The 21,950-nt window shown below is 35.1% G+C and overlaps 2 protein-coding genes and 2 long non-coding RNA genes across 4 annotated transcripts; 3 read left to right on the forward strand and 1 right to left on the reverse strand.

Moving 5' to 3' along the window:
- Positions 1-2,471: 2,471 nt before the first annotated feature.
- Positions 2,472-3,590, forward strand: LOC108174860 (uncharacterized). Its single transcript, XR_001791690.3, has 2 exons — positions 2,472-2,600; positions 3,206-3,590. It is a non-coding gene; the product is annotated as an uncharacterized lncRNA (long non-coding RNA).
- A 721-nt stretch (positions 3,591-4,311) lies between these two features.
- On the reverse strand, positions 4,312-8,583 carry LOC103450830 (GDSL esterase/lipase At1g09390). The gene is made up of 5 exons (XM_008390228.4): positions 7,974-8,583; positions 5,504-5,674; positions 5,181-5,341; positions 4,770-5,034; positions 4,312-4,670 (listed from the first exon to the last, which is right to left on the reverse strand). The coding sequence occupies exons 1-5, from the start codon at positions 8,221-8,223 to the stop codon at positions 4,438-4,440; spliced, it is 1,080 nt and encodes a 359-aa protein (XP_008388450.1). The 5' UTR covers positions 8,224-8,583; the 3' UTR covers positions 4,312-4,437.
- Positions 8,584-13,708: 5,125 nt separating this feature from the next.
- LOC103413935 (WAT1-related protein At1g09380-like) lies at positions 13,709-17,954 on the forward strand. The gene is made up of 7 exons (XM_008352365.3): positions 13,709-14,051; positions 16,055-16,117; positions 16,225-16,341; positions 16,446-16,695; positions 16,972-17,130; positions 17,231-17,382; positions 17,516-17,954. Exons 1-7 carry the CDS (start codon positions 13,870-13,872, stop codon positions 17,706-17,708), a joined length of 1,116 nt encoding a protein of 371 aa, XP_008350587.1. The 5' UTR covers positions 13,709-13,869; the 3' UTR covers positions 17,709-17,954.
- Positions 17,955-19,227: 1,273 nt separating this feature from the next.
- Positions 19,228-21,096, forward strand: LOC103413934 (uncharacterized). Its single transcript, XR_525993.4, has 3 exons — positions 19,228-19,343; positions 19,813-19,917; positions 20,803-21,096. It is a non-coding gene; the product is annotated as an uncharacterized lncRNA (long non-coding RNA).
- Positions 21,097-21,950: the final 854 nt, after the last annotated feature.

The following is a 21,950-nucleotide window of genomic DNA, read 5'->3' on the forward strand; positions in this document are numbered from 1 at the left end:
TAACAGTCTCCCTCCCATCACAGTCGTCCATTTTCTCACCCGGGGCAATCATTTCCGGGTTCAACCCGTCAAAAAATATCAAAGGTTCGACATAGTCAGTAAGGTTCATTTTGACAGCTCGGATTGTATTAACTATTTCAGTCGGATAAGATAAATAGTCATTGGATAATACTGACTAAATTAATCAGACGTTTGGTATAATATCGGACTCAGTGGTGGATCCAGGAAATAATACTAGAGAGATCAGTAAGAATAGCATGCAATTTTTTTTTATTGGAAATAACATAGATATTGTCATTTCATCGAGTCTTGATAGGCCTGAATTCATTTGGAAATACATACTGCACACCTATTAATGCCTCATTTGCGAGGGTAACTAACATGTTACAAAGCTGCTCTCATAAGAATGCTTAACAAAGAAACACACTTAATTTGAACACATTAACAATGTTTGATATCATTGCATCCCATTAATATGGTGATTTGTTATTCATTGAGATCACCATTTCATTCACTCTTCTTTCAGACATTTTATCAAACAATTGGAAGATATGTATGAAGCCAACTCTAATCTTCAAAAGGGCAACACCCAAAGTATCCATGAAAATTCACCGAAATTCGGAATGTCAGCACACAAGGTATCCATAGACGTTCATCGAAGTTCGGAGGGTCAGCTGACCCCCTGCCCATCAATGCATCCGCCACTGATTGGACTAACGACCGAGAAATGCGTGTTTTATACCCGACTAAATAATATCGTGGTTTTGGACGGTATAACTAAGCGGGTATTAGCTAGATAAAAGGGGTGGGCCTGGATTATTTAATCCGCTGACTATTTAGTACATAGGGACACCAAACATCCAACTTCGTATTATTAGTCATATCCGATGTGTTATACGACGTACCAAACAAGGCCGAAATGTTTTATCGGGTGCATCCGCAACCATAAACATTTAGTTACAATTAAGGATGGGCAAAATACCCATAGATTTGGATAACCGCGGTTACCCACCCATTTAAAGTTTACGGTTACGATTATGGATAATCGTTTAAACGAACAAATGGTTATGGGTATAACCGTTTATCCGTGAAATTTAAATGGACAGTTATGGGTATTATCCACGGTTATATCGGTATCCATCGGTTATGGGTATTACCCGCGGTCATAACAAGTATCCATTTACCTATTTAATTAAATAAATGTAAAATTAAAAAAAAAATTAAAAATCCTAAATTTTCAATCTCTCCGCTAGACTCAGAGTCTCAAACGCCCTCATCCCTCGCTTATCTCCCCCTCCTCGTTGCCCTCTCTCTCAGATGTGAGGTACTTACTGTAAAATTTCATATAAATTATGTATATGTTCAAAAATTTACTATTTTAGCCTAATTTTAATTTTTACTATTGAACCAGATTCAAACTCTACTCCTGGTGTTGAAGATTCCTCATTCGGTGATGATACTGATGTGAATGTGGTAAAAACTAATCTTTATTTTTGTTTTTAACTTTGGAGTTATTGGTGATACTAATTCAATTTTATGCATATGGGTGTGTGAAAAATCATGGAATGTAAACCTTTTGTTTATGCATATTGATGAATGGTGATACTAACTCAATTGATTTGGTACTCCGCTTTTGTTTGCTTTTTTTTTCTTTTTTTCTTTCTTCTGATAACTGAGTGTATAATGGAAACCTACTATGATCACTTACCTCTGTTAGATTCATGCTAATTAGTCTCGGTGTTCCTAAATGGGATACCAATTCAATTTATACATTTCTTTTTGTAGGCCTCTTTTGGTGACAACGAGTCGATGAGACTTTTTTGTGATTGAACATGCTAAAGCATTAGTGTTCGCAAGTGTTTAGTTTCAGAATATTTTGGAGCTTTGAATTATCTAGTATTCAAGATAATGACTACTTTTTTGTTTTTAGAAGCTTTACTTTGTAATCATATGAATTATAATTAAAGACTTGCTTGGGTGTAACAGAAAAATATCGTTCATAAACTATTATTTCAATTATTAGAATTGTACGAGGAGTTAAATGATTAAAATAGGAAAATGCATGCTAAAATGTACTAATTGTCAGAAAACGAAAATTATGACAAATTTTTCTTTTGTAATTTTCAAGTTGTTAAAAAAAACATGTAGACGGGTGAAAAAATGGGCAAATGGGTAAAAAATGATAAACGGGTTCAAAAACAGGTAAATGGTTATGGTTAAATTGGTAAACGATTATAGTTAAATAAGTACACGGTTATGAATATGGTTAACCGTTTATAAACGGTTATGAATATGGGTATAACCATTTATGTAATTACCTAATGGGTAAACGGTTATACAGATATGAACTTAAATGGTTATAAATAAATAACTACGGTTACTCGCCTGCTATAACAGTTGCCTATACTAATTACAATCGTCCCCTTAATTTTTTTCTTTGGGGACAGACAGTCACAGAACAGAAGCTTAAACGACATTAAAAACTGAGCTGTGGTAAAGGAGGTCAAAGGATGTCGATGTCGTTTTCAGCTTTCTTATTGCCATCCTCAGGTTCAAGGCCAAGCAGTCTCTTCTTCACTGCTTATCAATTCTCTTTTGGGGTGAGTTCTTCTCTCAACCATCAATATATATTTTCCTGTATTTTTATATTTGATATGCTGCTCTACTTACTTCAATCTTTGTGTGTATTTATATTGTTAAGTGTAGTGCTTCGTGAAATAGGTGTTTGGTTTCTGAGAAAATGGGAGAGAATCTGTGAAAAGTTTGGATTTTTAAGACTGGAAATAGGAGAATTGGAAATGGGAAAATATCTGTTTGATTGCTTGTTCTGTGTTTTTTGGAGGGAACCAAGCTGAACTGATGAAATGGGGTGTTTGGTGTCTGGGAAAATGGGAGTAGGGCAGTGAAGAGTTTTGATTTTTTAGACAGAGAAAAGCCAAAATTGGAAGTCAAATTTGTTTTTCTTTGCTTTATCCATTGGTTTTTTGGGAAACCAAGCTGAATTTATAACCCAGGTAGTGGAAAAAGAGGACTTTTGTGAATGGGGTGGTGAAATTTTTAGTCTTTGAGGAAGATAGAGTGAGGTCAAGATGGTTTGAACCTTGGTTTGACAAGGCGATATTCTAAACTACTCCATTCTACTCTAATCATATAGTTGGTAACTTGGTATCATTTAAATTCATGTGCTTACTGTTGGTCATGGCAGCTATACTGTCGAAGTGCCTGATTCATATGAGCATCTCCTTCTTGAAGTCATTGATGGACAGAACCACCTCTTTCTGAGAAGCAACGAGCTTGCCGCTGCGTGGAACGTTCTTACTCCAGTTTTGAATGAGATAGACAAGAAAAATATGGCAACGGAGCTGTACGAGTTGGGGGGTCGAGGTCCGGTTGGAGCTTACCATCTCCTGGGCAAAACATGGGGTTCCCTGGGCAGAGGACTAGCGACTTAGAACTTCTGTTAATCTTTTTCTCTTGAACAAAAACAACATTGGAATTTTTTTCGGATTTTTTCTTCACCTTGCGTTACTTGCCTTCATATGTGATTCTTGTTTACGCCAAGAAAATTAAGAATTGTTAGTGTTTTTACTTGGGATGGGATGGTCGGATTAGACTTCAACCCGTTGGCCAACCGATCACAGGTTCTAGTTGACATTGTTTATGCCCATTGTCACTCAAGGAAATGGGCAGATCGACCAACTCAAATCAGTCTTAGGCGGATTGGGTTGGGCGAATTCAACAGGTTGGGATTAATTGTTTTCCTTCTTATTCCTAACGCGTACGAGTGAAAAATAATTCAAAATCCATATCATATTAGATTTAAATCATGTGAATGAAGTAAACTCCCTTGAATATCTTGAAGCGCTTCTCGTTCTCTTGTGCATGTTTTGCCATCCACTCCTCAAACCTCTCCGTCATCCTTTTGCTCTTCTCACCACCGTCACTTGAGAGTGGGCGACTGTATGATGCTGGGGAGACGAGTGGAAAAGGCAGAATTTTAAGAGAATGAAGTGTATATGAGGTTCATATACTCTTAAGCATAGATGAAGGCAAGCTTTGAAATTCACATGGGAAGTTTCGGTCTTATTCATCAAATTTGATGGAGAATACTTGGTACCAAGCATATGGTTGAGGGGGAGTATTAAGTGACATGTCACTATGTGATGTGTTTGATTCGGTAACCTGTTGCATCATCTGATCTATTGGGTTGTTAGCATAGCTAGAGGTCGTTAAGCAGTCTGTAATCTTGGGTCAATTTGGCAACTTCGTATCGGTCATCTTTGAAGCCGTTGTAGCTTCAGAACGGCACGCTTGCATCAACACTATATTCACTCCTTTTGAGTCTCAGAAAATAAAGTACAAAGAGAAGTGGAAACAAACCCACTAATAAGTTCAACACTTGCGCAGGCAAGTACACTACTACTAGTTTTCTACAACCTAACCGCGACAAAAGAAATCAAATGGAATGCTTGGCGTGGAATATTTTGTGGAAAGTATTTTCGAGGCTACTATTGTGTTTGCAGCCTCGGTGAAATGAATTCCATCCCAGCTCACGTATCGGGATCCTTCATCGCAGACATTAGAACCACGATGACCACACGTCAAACCGATGTTGTAGTTGTACGGAGGGCCTCCATTGCCGCAGCATGCCATTAGCGGGCTAGAGAAACCTACATGGTAAAACATTTCTCAAGTTAAATTGTACTGTACCTAAACTAGATCAAACAAACCCGCTATCTACTTGCATTAGCATATATAAGTAGGCTTACCGTATTTCATGGCGTTGGCAATGAGATCGTACTTGATGGCGTATACATCTACATAAACTATAGTAGCATCCTTCAATTGAGGTCTCATCCCATTGCATAGATGGCGCAATCCTTCGTTGAACAACCTCGCGGCCGCGTTGTAACTTGAAAGACATCCATGTGGATCCAAATCCTTCTTCTGGACTAACGAAAGCTTTTGAGGGAGACATCCCAATGGCCCGGTATTGTGTATCCAAAAGTTCCTCCCACCTTGATCATATAAAGCCTACAATTCATGTGACAGAAATTTCAGTGTCCATATGATCCCTGGAATGACACAAACCGCTAACAAAGTACTTTTGATGACGATTTCTGTAATTCTCTTAACAGCCTGCCTTTGTATGATCGTTGTATATACGGCACCAGACTCACCTGAACGGCGTTCTTGATTGCTGCAATAACCGATGGGATTCTCTTCGTCACTTGAGCGTACGAAAGGTTTTTACCAAACGAATCAGCAAGATCATTTTGTCCAATATCGATCATGTAAAGTGCTTTCCGGAAACCTTCATCACTAATCAAATGTTTTGAACCTAAAAACAAATTAAGCAGCACAATCAGCTAACTGGTTTATACATTTAGTGCTTGGAAGAAAAACAACGTAGACTTGTACACTTCCGCAAGCTCAATATCCAATCAAAGCATCAACGGAAATTGAAATTCCAAATACTGATGGTTACACTATACATGCATACCTGCAGTAGCCTTGAAGTGGATGAACTGCATGACCTGAATATTCAACGAAAACGGGACACGTTTCGGAAGGGTAGAGGACCCGACAACTGCAAAGTTGGCTCCATTTGTGAACCTTGACCCTGCCAGAGAGTCTAGGTATGGACTCAACAGACCTCCATTCAAACTTTGGCCTGCACAAGAAAAGAACATTATCTTAATATCCATAGTAATTTTATAATTCAAGTCGCTGACACTTTGTCATAACCACAAGCAAGACGATCGATAAATATAGAATAGTGTTATTCACATATTTATTTTTATTTCTCACATATCTCTCTTAATTTTTGACAGTTGTATCGAATGAATTGAAGATTATCAATGGTCGAAAATTAATAAAGGTATGTGAGAAGTAAAAAATGATGTGTGAACAACACTCTCCTAAATATATAGACTCCGTAGGACTTGGTTAAGTTAAAAACTAAAAAACAAACTCACAACCACAACCTAACCTTAGCCTGCCAAAGCTAAAAGCCGCGGGGCCGCAGCAACGACCACAGGGATAAAAAGCAACCAAAGTTTGTCACTTGTAGTTTCGAATGTAATTGATCCGAATGTTGGAATCATTTTGGTTTAGTATTTACTAATCTAAACTACATGTTACTAGAACTCTTTTTATCAATCAAAATTAATGAAGTTATAATTATAATCTTTAATACATAACTGTAAAAATATATTAGAAAAAAAAAAATTTGGGCATTAAAGTAATTTTACACAAACAAGCTTTTGTTTTTTTTTTTTTTTTTGAATCTCACACCTATGTCATCCTATCAGTACTCTATAAACTCATTCTCTCTTCCTCTTTTTTTCTCCTTAACTGCTAAATCCTTTTTTTTTTTTTAGAGTTTTAACGAAACACTTCTGGTACTGTTTATTTACGAAAATGATATTTTTACTCTAAAAAATCACTCATAGTACTATTCACTTACAACATATTTTTGTCATTTTGATTAAAATTTAAAGTTTTCAAATCATTTTCATTAGTTTTTTTTTTCATATGACTAACAATCCCGTTAAAAACAAATAACTACTTCCATCAAAAAATTAAAAAACAATATTTGAGAAAAATAAAAATTAAATTTCTCACATATAAGTGTGGGCCTTTGCTAGTACTAATTAATAGCTCAAACAACTATAATCATAATGTTTGTGCGTGATTTGCTAAGCCTAATTGACGACGTACATTCTGAATTATTGTATTAATAATTTGCATGTGCGGAAGAACCAACTCTAGTCTAGACAAGTAAAGGGCAAGTCTCAAGTTCAACGCACGTGTACAAATAAGGTGACCCCACCTCATCATTTTTGTTTAGGTACTTGAAATTACAATCTAGTCCCTGTTCGGAAATTGAGGGGTGGAGCCCCACCAGCCAACGTTGTTTACCTTGGAGGTGAAACTCGGGCGGATTGAATGGGTTAGAATGTTAACCCAATTCTAACCCAACTTTTACAATTCGGGCTCAGGTTCTGGTTGGGTTGCATTCGAATTCATTTGGGGTTGGGTTTACTTGGGTTGGGGTCGTGTTTACTTGGGTTAGGTTTGGATTGCCTAACTTTTTCAAGTTTAATTTTGTAACAACTTAGTTTCTAAGAATTCATAAAAAAAATTAAGTTAAATAGCATCAAAGCTAGCTAACTTTAATTTCATAAATTAATCTACTATAAAGTTTTAGAATTTAGAGACTATGAATTTGGGGTGATTAATCAAATCCTCTTATTTCCTAAAAGTTTAAGTAATTATAAAGGGTAATTTATTAAAAAAATATTTAAAAGGGTGTTAGTTTTTTGGACTTGGCTCACTTGGGTGTAGCATGAACATTAATTGATATGGGCTATAATTTGGTTAGATTGAGTTTGGTTAGTCGGGTTGGGTTGAGGATAGACAAGCAAATGATCAGCCTAACTCAACTCAATCAATGAACAGGTCGAAATTTGGTTGGGTTCAGACAAGTTATAACTATAAAAAAATCCATATGTTCGAATTTAAAATCGAGTTAGACACAGACGGATTTGAATTGGTCCAACCCAAATTACATCCTAGTTTACCTTAAGGTAACTCACGACGTGGTTTAGTCGCGTAACGGTAACATCGAAAATATACCCTCGAAACCGCCGACACAGATTTGACAACATACATAAAACGGTCCATTGTCACCGTGGCGCACAGCGCACCACGTCATTCTTTTACCCGACCGTGTATTAATAGCATGATGTCTCAGTCGATCAGTAGATCGAGACGTTAATAACAATGGATCCGTTAAGTGAAATTCGGATCAATCAAATCCGGTGAATGGGACGGAGACTCACAACAGGATCAGATCAAGTGATCGAGACTCATTCCTAATCTTATCATCCTAATGAACCATGTTTATGTCGCTATAACGCTACTTAAAATGTATGAATTTTGGAAGGTGGGCGTGGGGGTATACTTACAGAGGAGGTCGAGGACGAGGCGGCCGTCGGATAGGCGGCCGGTTGATCTGCGGAAGAAAGTACGGCCGTAGGGGGGGTTGACGGAGAAGCCAAGTCCAGCGACAAGTCCACCGGTGTCCGAGTTGGAGTCCCCAAAGTTGAAGATGATGGGCCTCGGATTGCGCTGGCCATCGACGGAGGCTGAGAGAATAATCAGAAGGACGGCACCGAAGAACGTGAGAGTGAGACCCAGGGACTGAGTGCAAGACATACCTTCCTCCTGTACAAAATGCACAAACCTAAATTTTTTACTCACTTCACTGAAGAGTCTGCCTCTTTCTCTCTCTATATATCTCACTCAATCTTTGTGGTTCAGTACTTTAGTGTGTTTGTCTGTGTGAGGACTTATATAAATACTGAAGCTAGCTACTTTTTCTTTGCTTTTTTAATGCTTACTTTACTTTATTTTTTAAATATGAAAAATTGTCTCTAAATTTGTAACTCTGCTGATTAAGATATTATCGTGCACTCGATATTCATAGTTTAAGTCTTCCCTTCCCATTTTTGCTTGTAGAGAAAAAAATTATAAGAAATGTCACGATTGGTATTTTTTATGGAAAGTATTTGGCAAACAAAATATATTTTCACAAGGGAAAGTGATTTCACAATTTCTTTTTCTTTTTCTTTTTTTGTACACTCTTGCTTATTTATGTCTCTTAATTATTCTTTTATTTATTCAGTTCGAAGTAAAAAATAAACAGATATGTATATATATAAATATATATATATATATATATATATAAAGTAGTGCGTAAAAATTAATTTCATGTCATATATTTTCATAAACTTGTCCTTGTTGTGGTTCCAAATGTATGGGTGTGCAAGACTGATTTCAGGTAAGTAGGCATTATATAGGAAGATTCAAACATGGTTCTTTTTTAATGCACCGACACCTTTGCTCTCTGGCCTACATAAATATAACACTCATTGTTCAAACCCCCTCTCCTAAACAAAATTGTAATTTTTCACCATGAAAAAACGAACGCAGAAAAAAATCTGCTTATTTGAGGCTGTACATAAAAGATTTGGTGCTAGCCATATGTTGAACTTGTCGAATTTAATTTTTCTAGTCTTAGTATTTATAATTTATAAAACATCAGTCAGATCAATCTAATTGACATAGCCAAGTTTAAGGCAAACCACACCAATTCACCAAAGGAGTTTATTTTTTGGAAAAAAAAATTATCGTGATTTATTGATAATTAAGAAGTACGATCTTCAAATAAAACATCACGGATATGATTCGAGAGTTCTTCAAGCCAAAAAAAAAAAAAATGCTCGGAGTACAAAACCAACTTGGTCAACCTATGTGCCGACGGTAGCCAAACGAGCTCTTCGAATGCTATATAATTTGTTCTAATCCTTTGTTCATGTTTCATTGATGTTTGATTAAACTAATGGAATTTGAAAATATTTCATAAAAATTCTCAAAGAATTTGTTATAATGATAATACGATCCAACAAAAAAAAGATTCTTAGTGGGGAGTTATTTTCGAGAGAATATAGAAAGATGCAAGATCTTGTAATCGGTAAATTAAATAAATACTAAATTACATGAATTTAGACCATTCCAATACTGATATTTCTCTGTAATGATCCAGCCTAACAAATTCTTCCATTTAAATTGATTGTACATTGAGATTGCCGAAAATTAAATGAGATTCAATGTTGAAGGTCACTAGCAACACCAAAAAAGATCATACATTTGAAACAAAATAAAAGAAAAATATCCAAAGTGAAAAGGAATACCTTCTTTTCAGGTGTAGAGATTCCATGGTTTGCAGCTGCATTTCTCTCTGGGTTTTGTTGATGGAAAGCTAGGTTAAAAGCTGTAGGAGGAGGACGACCAAAAGCACCCTCCTCAAAAACTCCTTTATCTTTCCTTTGGTTAATTCTTCCACTCTCTAGCAAAGATTGAGAGTCATCTTTTTTTATTCCTTCTTTCATTTCTTCATATAACAATTATTCAACCGTGTTCGGTCTCAAACGAGTCACTGACTCACACACATAGAATCCATTTCAAATCTAAGTCGCTAAAACAACACAATGTTATATAAAGACGTCCGCAATTTAAGCATGGCGTACGAGATTTCATGCGGATTACGGTCAACGTTCATTTGGTAACATGTTGTTTGTGGTCGTTGATCCCTTTGTGTTTAAGGTCATGCTTATCTCATGGCCTATTTGAGTTTTGTGGCCTACTTATATTTGAGCCCAACATATATTATATGAGGGCCGAGGTCCAAATTTGGATGGCGTAACCATATAACGTTATTCGCACTATAATTTATAGGTGTTTTCTTTCTATTTTTAAGTATGAGATCTTATGTTTGATTTACGTGAATGATAAGTTCGATACTTAATTATGACTAGTTTATTATGTAACTTGGCCTAATCCTAACCTCCAACATCAAGCATGACCCTAATGGTTATGTACTTCTTTGCAAAGAGTTACTAAGCGATCTTAAATTTGAATCTCCACCGCCACTTAGTATATCTTATACAGTTTAATGGATTCTTCTTCACTTGTAAATAAAAAGGTTTTAGGCATTCTACTCTTGTGGATAAGAGTTTGATACGTACCAAATATACATGACCAACTCATTGTGTGATTTAGTTCAAATCCATTCTCTCTTAGTGTAAATATGTCATGTATTAATTCAAACAAAACACTACCAAAAACAGTGTCCATTCAAACGTTATGTAGGTTGATGTTTTTCTTGTTGGTGAATCTCCGTCCAAACGTTAGAGATCACTACAATTTAGTGATCTCTCTCTTCACAATATCATTATGTGATAACTTCCTTAGGTTATAATACCATCATACTCTAGTAAGGGCTATTAAGGGATTCATTTTATTATTTATTCACAGGGGTTCCCAAAACATCAGGCATACCCTAATGGTTATGTACTTCTTTGTAAGGAGTTAACAAGCGATCTTAAGTTTGAATCTTCATCGTCACTTAGTATATATTACAGAGTCGTCTCTGGATTTCAGGGGCCCTGTGCGACATTTATAAAAGGGTCCCCTTTTAAGATTTTTTTTTATAAATTTTTAAAAGTAGGACAATATATTGGTACTAGAAAATAATAACTTAAATAAAAACAACCTTTAGGACTCATTGATTGTAAGTAAGTTTACAAGTGTCATTAAATAAGTAAAAATAGTTACAAACATAATCTTCACTAAATAATAAAAAACAGTTCAATCTTAAGCAACCAAATAAAGAAAAAAAAAGCTTCAAAAATTCTAACTTTAAAGTTTCACTTGAATATATAGCATTATTATATAATAAAATTGAAAAGAAAATTGTTTTTTGAGGTGTTGTTATTGTTGGCACTCCTAATATCTCATTGTGCACTCCAAATTTTTATATTTAGAAAGAAAAAAAATTAATAAAAGTGCACGATAAGATTTTAAAGTGCTAATAAAAGTTTTTTTAATATATAACATTATTACATATAAATATAAGATACCAAAATTTTTTTGGGGCCCTTTAAATTTGGGGGCCCTGTGCCATTGCACCTTTCACTCCCCCTCAATGCCGCATCTGATATATTATATAGTTTAATGGATTACTCATCATTTGTAAGTAAAATGTTTTAGTTGTTCGAATCTTGTGGATAAGAGTTTGATACGTACCAAATAAACATGCTATCTCATAGTGTGGGTTAGTTCAATCCATTATCTCTTAGTGTAAATGTGTCATGTATTAATTCAAACAAAACACTACTAAAAACAGTGTCCATTCAAACGTTATGTAGGTTGATGTTTTTCTTGTTGGTGAATCTCCGTCCAAACGTTAGAGATTGATGTTAAATTGATAAGGACTCTTATATAATGAGTGGTGAGGCCCTATGCAGTGTAGGAAAGTAATGTGCTATTTGCAGTTATAGCTAACACATGTTCAAGTTTGGTGGATACGTATATTAATACCGGTTATGCCTTTTGAAGTAAAGTTAATACATGCATTCTTTGTGGTTGATGTCAGAATGTGAATGTGATCTTCGTGGTTGGTGACAGAGGTACTAAACCGCAAGCATTGGCTAGATGGCTGAATAAGAAGACACTTCGTAGTTCTTCGATATTACTAAATTACCTAACATTTTAATACATAGACATCCGACACGGGAGGAGAGAACCGAATTCAAGAACTAGAGCAAATGCGTTATTTAAAAGGAAAACTAATGAAAACGTCTTGAAAACTTTGAGTTTTAATGATAAGGACAAAATAAAGGGTAAAGTGAATAGTACCATGATTGACTTTTTAGTGTAAAAATGTGGTTTTTCGTTAAAGTGAACAGTACCAGGTACTTTTCGTTAAATTTCCCTTATTTAAATTGTTGAGTATCAATCTTTCATCGGAGAAATGAGGAATTTTGCATGTGCTTATAAGCAGTTGGCATAATCTCTATAATGTCAGTTGGTTTTATGATGAAACCTTAACTTTTTTTTCATGAAATCAGAATTCTTTCTCATGTGTAAAGCCCAACAACCACAAGTTGTCCATACTAGCTTCTAAAAGATGCTAGGCGCTAGTCGGGCGGTAGGCGGCGGGCCTAGTGCTTAGCCGGTTGGGCGGGGTCTAGGCGGGCGCCTAGGCTGACTTAAGTAAATCCATTATATTTTGTTAAAAATAAGTGTCTGTTTATACTTTAAATATATATAATTTTATCATAAACTACAAAATAGAAAGACTTATATATATTATGAAGTATTGGAACATAATGAAAACATGGAGAATAAGAATATAATGTGTGTTCATTTAAGTATTCAGGAAGTCTCTTATAATTTATTGAAAAAAATAAATTGCAAAATGAAAGTTAACTATTTTCTATATAAGTGAGTCACAACCTAGGCGGGTCTGGGCATGCTAAGCGGGTGCCTAAGCGGTCTAGGTGGGCACCTCAGCAGGTCTAGGCGCCATTTCTTAATTTTCAAACGTTTAGGCATTAATCGGGGCGGTGACCAGCCTCCTAGCGCCTAGGCAAGGATTTTTAGAATAGTACTAAACTTGAAAATTCTCCACACGTGAAGATGTGTGTTGAGAGTATCAATCCCACATAAAAAAAAGAAGGGAACTTTAACGAAAAGCACCCGGTACTATTCACTTTAACGAAAAACCACATTTTTACACTAAAAAGTCAATCATGGTACTATTCATTTTACCTTTTATTTTGTCCTTATCATTAAAACTTAAAGTTTTCAAGCCTTTTTCATTAGTTTTCCTAAAAAAAAATTCATTAATTGTTTCCAGGAAAACAACTTCTTTCATCAGAATCACGACATTGGAAAGTTACAACAGGTACTTTCACATAACATTTGAACAAATTCAGCAGTATTGGAAAGAGGAAAACTGATATAGGAATTCGAATGCCAAGGCTAAGGAAATCGTGACATAGGAACTTCCAATGGGTACTTTGAAATCGCTACGCCTATACCAACCTCAATTTTGGGTGACGTTTACCGAATAATTGCTCAAAAGACAAAACTGAAAGCGTCTTTATGTGGTAGTGGCAGTCACATTTAGATATGTAGCCATGCACAAGCCCAAGTGTTACAAGAAATCAATCTTTAACGGTTTCTCTCTCTTATTTCCACGCAAAACTCTCTTCTACTTTCTGTTTAGCTTCTTTTCCCTAGCTCTATATAGTGACCTCCACATTTCTCATTCTCCGATCTCTCTCATTAATTACGCTCTTCAATACTTTGGCCTCCCTCTCTCTCTCTCTCTCTCTCTCTGTCTTATTTTCTTCGGAAAACCCTCGACGGTACGAGGGAAAGCTCTCTCTCTCCCTCTCTCGGTTTCTCCTTCTCTCTGTAGTACAAGTTACAAGTAGCTAGGGTTCTGCAGAAATGGCTGGCTATAGCGAATACATGCCATTCATGGCCATGGTTTTGGTCCAAGCGAGCTATGCAGGAATGAACATTATTTCAAAGCTTGCTATTGAATCTGACATGGACCCTCTTGTTCTTGTTGCTTATCGTCAAGTTTTCGCCACCGCAGTCATTGCTCCCCTTGCTTATTTGATGGAATGGTAAAGTGCGCATCTGTTAGTCTTGTTGCATGTCACTAAATTCTCTTAGGGTTTGAGTTTGATTTCATGCACCAATGTCAGTATATATAATAAGTCTTGGCCTGGATTTTAAACATCATAAATTATATATATAAAGACTGCATGTTTGTTGTGGTCGAATGTTTTCCTTCTGTTGAACTCAAGTTTTAATCGAATTTTTGTCTCCCTGCATGTAAGTTACTTAGTTTATTTGAGTCAAATGGTCTCAAATTTTCAGTATATATAATAAGTCTTGGCCTGGATTTTAAACATCATAAATTATATATATATATAAAGACCGCATGTTTGTTTTGTTCTTCATTTCAATCAGATTTTTATCTTCTTTTACCTTTTGCTATTAACAAATAGAAATTTAGTTTTTTGAATGATCATATAGAATTTGTTTTTTCCGTTCCAGTAGTGATTTTTGCACTCATTGTTTAATTGTCATTTGTACTTTAAACTAAAATATTTTGATACTTTCTCTGCACACATGAGGATTGATTTAATTATTTAAGGATTTTAGCTTAATTAGGCTAAAAAAAATGTTAAAAGTGACTAAGGGTATCTATACCGATGCTTCAAATTGCCAAGTGGACATGTAACGGTAAAAAATAGCATCTCATTTCATCCCAACCGATCAACCAAAAGCTGATGTAGATAGGCTTGGTGGTTGACGTCAAAAATGCCGCCTCAAAATTCATATTCCAAATAATTATTTATTTTTTATTTTTATAACTTTTGACTGGCCTTGCATTAAATTTGGTATAAGAGAAGCTATTTATATTTCTTTTAGCTTTTACTATGACTTGAAAAAGTAATATAGTGTATTAATGACATATCATTTAGTTTTTAAATTTTGTCGTCTATAAATTTAGCCTCCTTAGTATTACCCTACAAAATAATATATTAAACACATCGATTGAAGATGAAATTTTAACATGATGTCAAACTGCCATGTGAATCATCAAATCGTAATTTGGTGTTCAATATTTGAGATGCTCTAAGCCTTTCTTTTCCTTCTTTCCCTACTTTTTCTCCAACTCTCGCTTTGATTTCGTTAGTTAAAGCACTTGACTTTTTAATTAAAAATGGTTCTTGGAAAATCCGAAAATTGAAAAACTCTGGTGAACGAATTTAATTAGCTAGGTCTGGTTTTGCAGTTGATCTAGGCACGCAATAAACACAAAAAGCCAGCCAAAGCCATGCATGGAAAGTGTGTCAACTTATTTTCCAGTCTGTCTCTTTTGGCCCTTTGGGGGCTTAATTTAACGTGCCACTCGTAACTGGCTCAAGGTGGCAGCACCCTTGCATGCATGGTCGCCATGTCATGCTTAACCATTTGTCCTTTCCTTCTTCTCAGCCTAGCTCTAGACCATCGTTACGTATTAGCTTTGTCCCGACCTCTCATGGCTGCATGATTTTATTAATAATCTTATTTCATATATACAGCTGGTAAATCAGTAGGATTAAGGCTTAATTAAGCATCCACCTATGGGGTGCATTGATGCAACACATATCCACCTAAGGCTTAATTAAGCATCCACCTAAGGCTTAATGTATTTTTACTATGCAAAATTTATTATTTTATAGTGAGACTCGTTTATGTTCTTAGTCATCATTTAAGTTCATCTTTACATCATAAAAAATATATCAAATAAGTGAATGTTACTTGGTGCCAACAAGTTCTATATGCTCTGCATATAAATCACTAAATAATTTTCAATTTGATTGGTACTTTCTATATAGAGAGAATCCGTAGATTGATATTGAAAAAATAAATGATTTCGATTATGAAATAAGTTGGTTGCAAAATAGTGAACAAGGTGGCGTGAAAGTATTTTCCTAACAATAATATAAAAAGAGAAAAAGAAGGATATGATAATTATTAATTAATACCAGTTTCTTTAATTTTCGCATAACAATTTAGAGAAAGTTCCTTTACACATCATGTCTTTTTTATGTTCGTTCTATCTTTCTAATAGGAAAACAAGACCGAAGATCACGTTGCCCATTCTTTTCCAGACTTTTCTGTGCTCATTAACTGGGTAAGTGTGTTAATTTGTTCTTAATTTAATAACAAATTTATCATGAGCATCATTGGAAACCAATTAATTCACTAAATTAATTATAATTACGCGAATTTAAAATGCAGGGCCACTGCAAATCAGGTTTTTTATTTTCTCGGTTTAAAGACTTCGACCGCAACGATTGCATGCGCATTGCAAAACACACTTCCAGCCATGACATTTATCCTTGCAGTCATTTTCAGGTACTATATAGTATTACATCGTACTAATAAATATGTTATTTTTGCGCTTAATTAGTTAATTAATTATGTTTAACACTAATGGAACGTTTAATTTAATTTTGCAGACAAGAATCTGCAAAGCTCAAGAGCAAAGCAGGGCTATCTAAGGCGATGGGAACAATTGTGTGTGTATCTGGAGCTATGTTACTTTCATTTTACCATGGACACATCATTGGTCTAGGTGACTCCAAAATTCACTGGACATATGCGCAGAGAATGGGAGAAGCAAGTTCCAGCACCAAATCAAGCTCCTTTATTGGCCCCCTTTTTGTCATCTTAAGCACCTTAGGTTGGGCATTCTGGTTCATAATCCAAGTAAGTAACCGATCATCATTACCCTTTCATTTTCATGTTTTTATTAGGTTCGGTGTGTAAAGTAATAGGAATGATATGTACTCGTCTGATGACAATCAATGTTGTGATAAGCTTCGCCACCATTACGGGTGACGAGCAAAAATGAACTCTAAAATTAGTGCTACAGTTTTTCTTTGGCTAAATTATAGCTACAGACGCTAATATATATTGGGAGTTGTTTTATCGTTGTTGAACTTGAATAATAGTTGCTCCCGTCCTCCTCCGATATAATTTCAGGCTAGAGTGGGGGAAAGCTTTCCAGCTCCTTATACAAGCACCACACTGATGTGTTTGATGGCCAGCTTTGAGTGTGGGATCATTGCTGTAATTGCTGATCACAAAGCGGTTTCATGGTCTCTAAAAGATCCCATTAGGCTTGTTGCATCCCTCTTTGCTGTATGCACTAGCTCTTACTCTTGCTTAAAATTATTCTTCAATTATTAATCATTAGATTAGCTAATTTATAGTGACTCATGAGCATAATAACTAATTACAGGGAATTATGGGTTCTGCACTAGCATTCTTCCTCTCTTCATGGAGTATTCAGCGAAAAGGCCCTCTTTACGTGTCGGTGTTTAGTCCCTTGCTCCTCATCATTGTTGCCATTGCAAGCTGGGCTTTGCTCGATGAGAAATTATACGTTGGAACGTACGTATACATACAGTTTCGGTTTCATTTTTTCGCAATGACCTAACCAAATTTCTTATTAATTAATTCACTTGGATGATCTCCCATGAAAATTAAATACTAATTAGCTTGGTTCATATTGTACTTGACTCAGTGCTGTAGGGTCAGTTTTGATTGTTGCCGGGCTCTATCTTGTTCTTTGGGGAAAGAATAAGGAGACGAAGGATGAGAAGCCAACAAAAGCAACAGGCATGACAAAGACGACAGATGAGGCCAAGGCTTATGAGAAAAGCGACTTGGAGCTGCAGCAAGTGCATCCGAAAAGCATCCGTGACGTTATGGGATAGAGAGGAGATCGATCGATCAAGACAAACAGATCACAACAGCAGATCCCAACGTTCACAATCTGTTACATTGAATCTCTATGCTACCATTTCATTTCCATCCAGTCCATGAAGAGTCCCATCAGCATAATATATATTTAAAACGTTGATCATCAATCCATGCATGCATTTGGAAGTTTCTGTAATCAACATTAATAAACCCTAATTTCATGTCATGTCAATCATAATTTATGTTTCGATTGAACTATATATTAAGCAGTAGTTCTATATTTCTAATAGAAACCAGCCATGGCCATGTTCTTCAATTTCACCAATATTAGGAGAGCAAAATATCTTGGACTTCTCAAAACAAATTTGTTGCTGTTACGTCAGCTCAAAAAGAATAAGTTGCGTTCAAATTGAGAAAGTTCCGTGGAGTTCATAAATGCATAAAAAGAGTTCATCATTCAAAGGGAAGTAGACTACTCAAGAATTTCACATTTCATTTATTTTATGTCTAAATTGAATAAAGAATTCGAAAAAATCTAATAAAACAAAGGGAACTTTAACGAAAAGTTCTTAATACTGTTAACTTTAGCGAAAAACCACATATTTACACCAAAAAGTCAATCCTGGTATTATTCACTTTACCCTTTATTTTGTCATTATCTTTAAAACTCAAAGTTTTCAAACTCTTTTCATTAGTTTTCCTTAAAACGAAAGCCCAAATTCCAAATGAATGAAAACGTACGGGGACACTACTGCCTTAACTCTCTCTACAGCCTAATTATTAATGCATGGAATATCAGAACATGAGAAACAAATATCACAAGGGTGCTATTATATTGACATTTAAAAAGAAAACATCATCGTTCTTAGAGTCGGTGTTCTTGAAGATAGTCCGCTTGAAAAAGGATGGTGCCATTGTTGCTGTGCATGAAAATCGAAAGGTGTCACATTATACATGTACACACACATCAACAAGCTTCATTTTTCATACGTTTGACTTTCGAGAATAGTTACTGGCTCTGGCTACTAATTACAGATAACACGAAAGAAGTACAATTCTTAACTCTCTTGGTTAGCCAATTAATGAAAAACAATATTGTTCTGTGCTGTTATTTTTCCGTACAAATCTTGTGAAACTTATTTTGAGAAGGTTTGAAAGTATTTATTTTCTTATTGGTGAAGAATTGACGAAGTTAAAAACAAACGTCATAAAAAATAAGGAAACTGTTATTACTACTTAAAAAATCTCATTCTACATTCCTCACGAGTTGTATTTATCTTTCTAATTATAAAAAGTTTGAAGTGCCAAATAAAATTTTTAGAGTACCAATAACAATTTCAAAAAATAATTAGAAAATTGACTGTTTTGGATGAGCTTATAATATTCGCTCAGTCAAAAATATAAGAATGGGCTTCTGATTACGAGCCCAGTTGTAGTGAACAGCCCAATTCAAATTTGTAATTCAACCAATCTCCAGGGTACAATCGGAAATTAGAAAAACCATGATTTTCTTTCTATATATAAAGGCTGAAACCCTACTCTTTTCTCTCCAGTTCGTTGGCGTCGCATTGCTCTCCTTCTCATCTTCCCTGAAAACCCACCGCGATTTTCTTTCAATCATTTCCTCTTCGATTTCCGTTTGTTTTCTGGTATGGATTTTTCGTTGTTTCTCTATATTTATTATTTTCATTATATTTCTGCATCGATGATGTATGATAATCCCGGCTTTATGATAATCTGGAACTGGTTTTCGATTTGGATATTCGTCTGGTTTTATTTCGATTTTAAATTTTAGGTCAGGGTGGTTTTTAATTTTAATTTGATTAGTAGCTTTCAGATTTAGCGCTAGATTTATCATTGCTGTGCTTGTTTGGATTTGGATGAAATTTCAGATTTTTAGGAGAGTTTAGGTCAGGCAACGGATTTGTATTTGTTTTTTGGTACATTTGGATTTTGATGAAGTTTCAGATCTTCAGGAAAAATCTTGTAATTCGATTTCAAATCCAAGTTGAAAGTTTGTGGCTTAATGTTAGATGATCTGATATCTGTTGCAGTTTCAATTTTTATTTAACATGACTAATTTGCGACTATTTTTGTTTACTTTTTGGGTTTTAACAGGTAGCAACTGTGTTTTGGTTTAAGGATTCAATGGTGGAACTGTGTAATACGAGAACATTAGCTTTTCGGTTTGGGATGTTGGGTTTGTGTCATCATTAACATGAGGTATAATTCTTATCGTGATCTAAAATCTTTGACGCATTTGGTGTGTTGTGGTATTGAAATCCAATTGAATATCAAACATGTCTCTGGGTGATCTTTTCTTCAATGAATGTTAATACGAATGCAATATGCGTGTGGTAACTTGTAGTTATCACATATACACTTGTTTCCTTAATGTTATGTTAGTTTTTAAAGTGCTTATGGACGGTCTTGTGCTGATTAGATTTTCCTCCGTTAGCACACAACAAATTCATAAGCTACAGTTATTGTTGCCACCTTTTGTCTTTCAAGTTTTTCCACTATTACTTCAAGGAAAAGCTATCCTCTCGGTGGTGAACATTTCACATTACTCAAGTACTGTCTTTTGTTGATTAAATGTTTCATTACTAGGGTGGTAGTTTGAGCTACTTGTACCCGTGTTATCCACGGTTCCCCTTTGACTATACATGAGAATATCCGTGCTGCGGTGAACATACTTTTTATTATAGATTTGTGTGCTTATTGACGATCTTGTGCTGATTAGTTCTCCATCAGCACTTCATATAATCATAAGCGGCATTTACCTGCGCCAACTTGTCCTGTGGCGGACGTCTACTATATACTTAAAGCATGTGTTTTGTTGATTCAATACATTAAGGATATATCAGATCTTCTTGCATTTGCTTATTGTTGGTCTTGTGCTGACTGTTTCCCATCAGCACATAATATTATCATAAGCTACATTCACTTGTGTCAACTGTTTTAGTTTTTTTCCTCATGGTATATGCCAACTGCTTTCCTTGCTTTGTCAGAGTTTTCATGACTTTAAACACATGTTAGATCTGCCTTCTTGTATCACTCTTGAATATTATGGCCTCTCACATGTGCATTATGTTTTTATTGGGACAGATTCGACCTTATGGCGACGCTGTTTCCAAAATACCCCAAGGGTTAATTGTCGTGGTTGACAGCAATGATTGGGACCGTGTTGTTGAGGAGAGGAATGAGATGCACAGGATGTTGATGGAGACACATGTATTGCTAATTAATGGTAGATTCAAAAACCAATCAAGGAAAAAAAACCACAATACTTTCTAAAGACCGGACCAGGTTGGATTGACCGAACTGGGTGAAACAGGTCAAACAGGGTCGGATAGGAATGTTTGTTTCAAAATTATACATATACTAAAACTTGCCACAAAATCACGGTTCATTAACAGTGAATGGACTAAGGTGCCCTCTAATTTTTTTTTGTTATTAGCTGTTTTTCACTTTTCACATAGCAAAAAAATCGTTTTGACCTCCAGCCTACGAGTTATCATCACTTCATTTTCTCATTCGACAAAACACTTTTTACATGTATTTCGGATTGGTATTATGAATATGGGGGAATAATTTGTTTTTTTGATGAAGACTATAACATAATGCTACTGATTCGTAACATAACTCTTCAAGTTACAGATTATTTATACAAGGAATACTAGAATGGTTTAAAAGCGAAGTATTGTTGTAGGTTAATTTATATTTGAATACATTATTTTTCTTGATAAATACTATGATAGAATGCCACTGATTCGTAACATAAGGTTGATATCATTTATACAAGGAATACCAGAATGGTTCAAAAGTAGAGCAGTATATTAATTTATATTTGAATGCATAACAAACATGATATGTATTTAAATATAAATTAACCTACAGTAATACTTTGTTTTTAAACAATTCTAGTATTCTTTGTATGAATGATCCGCAACCTGGCAACCTGGAAAGTCATGTTATGAATCAGTGGCATTTTGTCATAATCTTCATCAAGAAAAATAATGCATTCAAATATAAATTAACCTACAATAATACTTCGCTTTTAAATCATTCCGGTATTCCTTGTATGAATGATTCGCAACCTGGAGAGTCATGTTACAAATAAGTGGCATTCTATCATAGTCTTCATAAAAAAAAAAAAATTCCCTTATATTCATAAAAACATACATGTTAGTACATATTCAAAATACAGGCAAATAGTGTTTTGTCGAATGAGGTGAAGCGATGATGACTCGTAG

Source organism: Malus domestica, chromosome 12 (assembly GCF_042453785.1).
Source record: "Malus domestica chromosome 12, GDT2T_hap1".
In the NCBI taxonomy this organism is placed as follows: domain Eukaryota; kingdom Viridiplantae; phylum Streptophyta; class Magnoliopsida; order Rosales; family Rosaceae; genus Malus; species Malus domestica.

What these genes read in the sequence shown, in the direction of transcription:
- LOC103450830 (XM_008390228.4), bottom strand. Translation starts at nt 8,223, where the DNA reads ATGTCTTGCACTCAGTCCCTGGGTCTCACTCTCACGTTCTTCGGTGCC. An exon ending in CCACTTCAAGGCTACTGCAG is followed by an intron (nt 5,342 to 5,503) that starts GTATGCATGTAT and finishes ATTTGTTTTTAG; the next exon opens with GTTCAAAACATTTGATTAGT. An exon ending in TGCCAACGCCATGAAATACG is followed by an intron (nt 4,671 to 4,769) that starts GTAAGCCTACTT and finishes TTTACCATGTAG; the next exon opens with GTTTCTCTAGCCCGCTAATG.
- LOC103413935 (XM_008352365.3), top strand. Translation starts at nt 13,870, where the DNA reads ATGGCTGGCTATAGCGAATACATGCCATTCATGGCCATGGTTTTGGTC. An exon ending in ATCCTTGCAGTCATTTTCAG is followed by an intron (nt 16,342 to 16,445) that starts GTACTATATAGT and finishes TTAATTTTGCAG; the next exon opens with ACAAGAATCTGCAAAGCTCA. An exon ending in CATTCTGGTTCATAATCCAA is followed by an intron (nt 16,696 to 16,971) that starts GTAAGTAACCGA and finishes ATATAATTTCAG; the next exon opens with GCTAGAGTGGGGGAAAGCTT.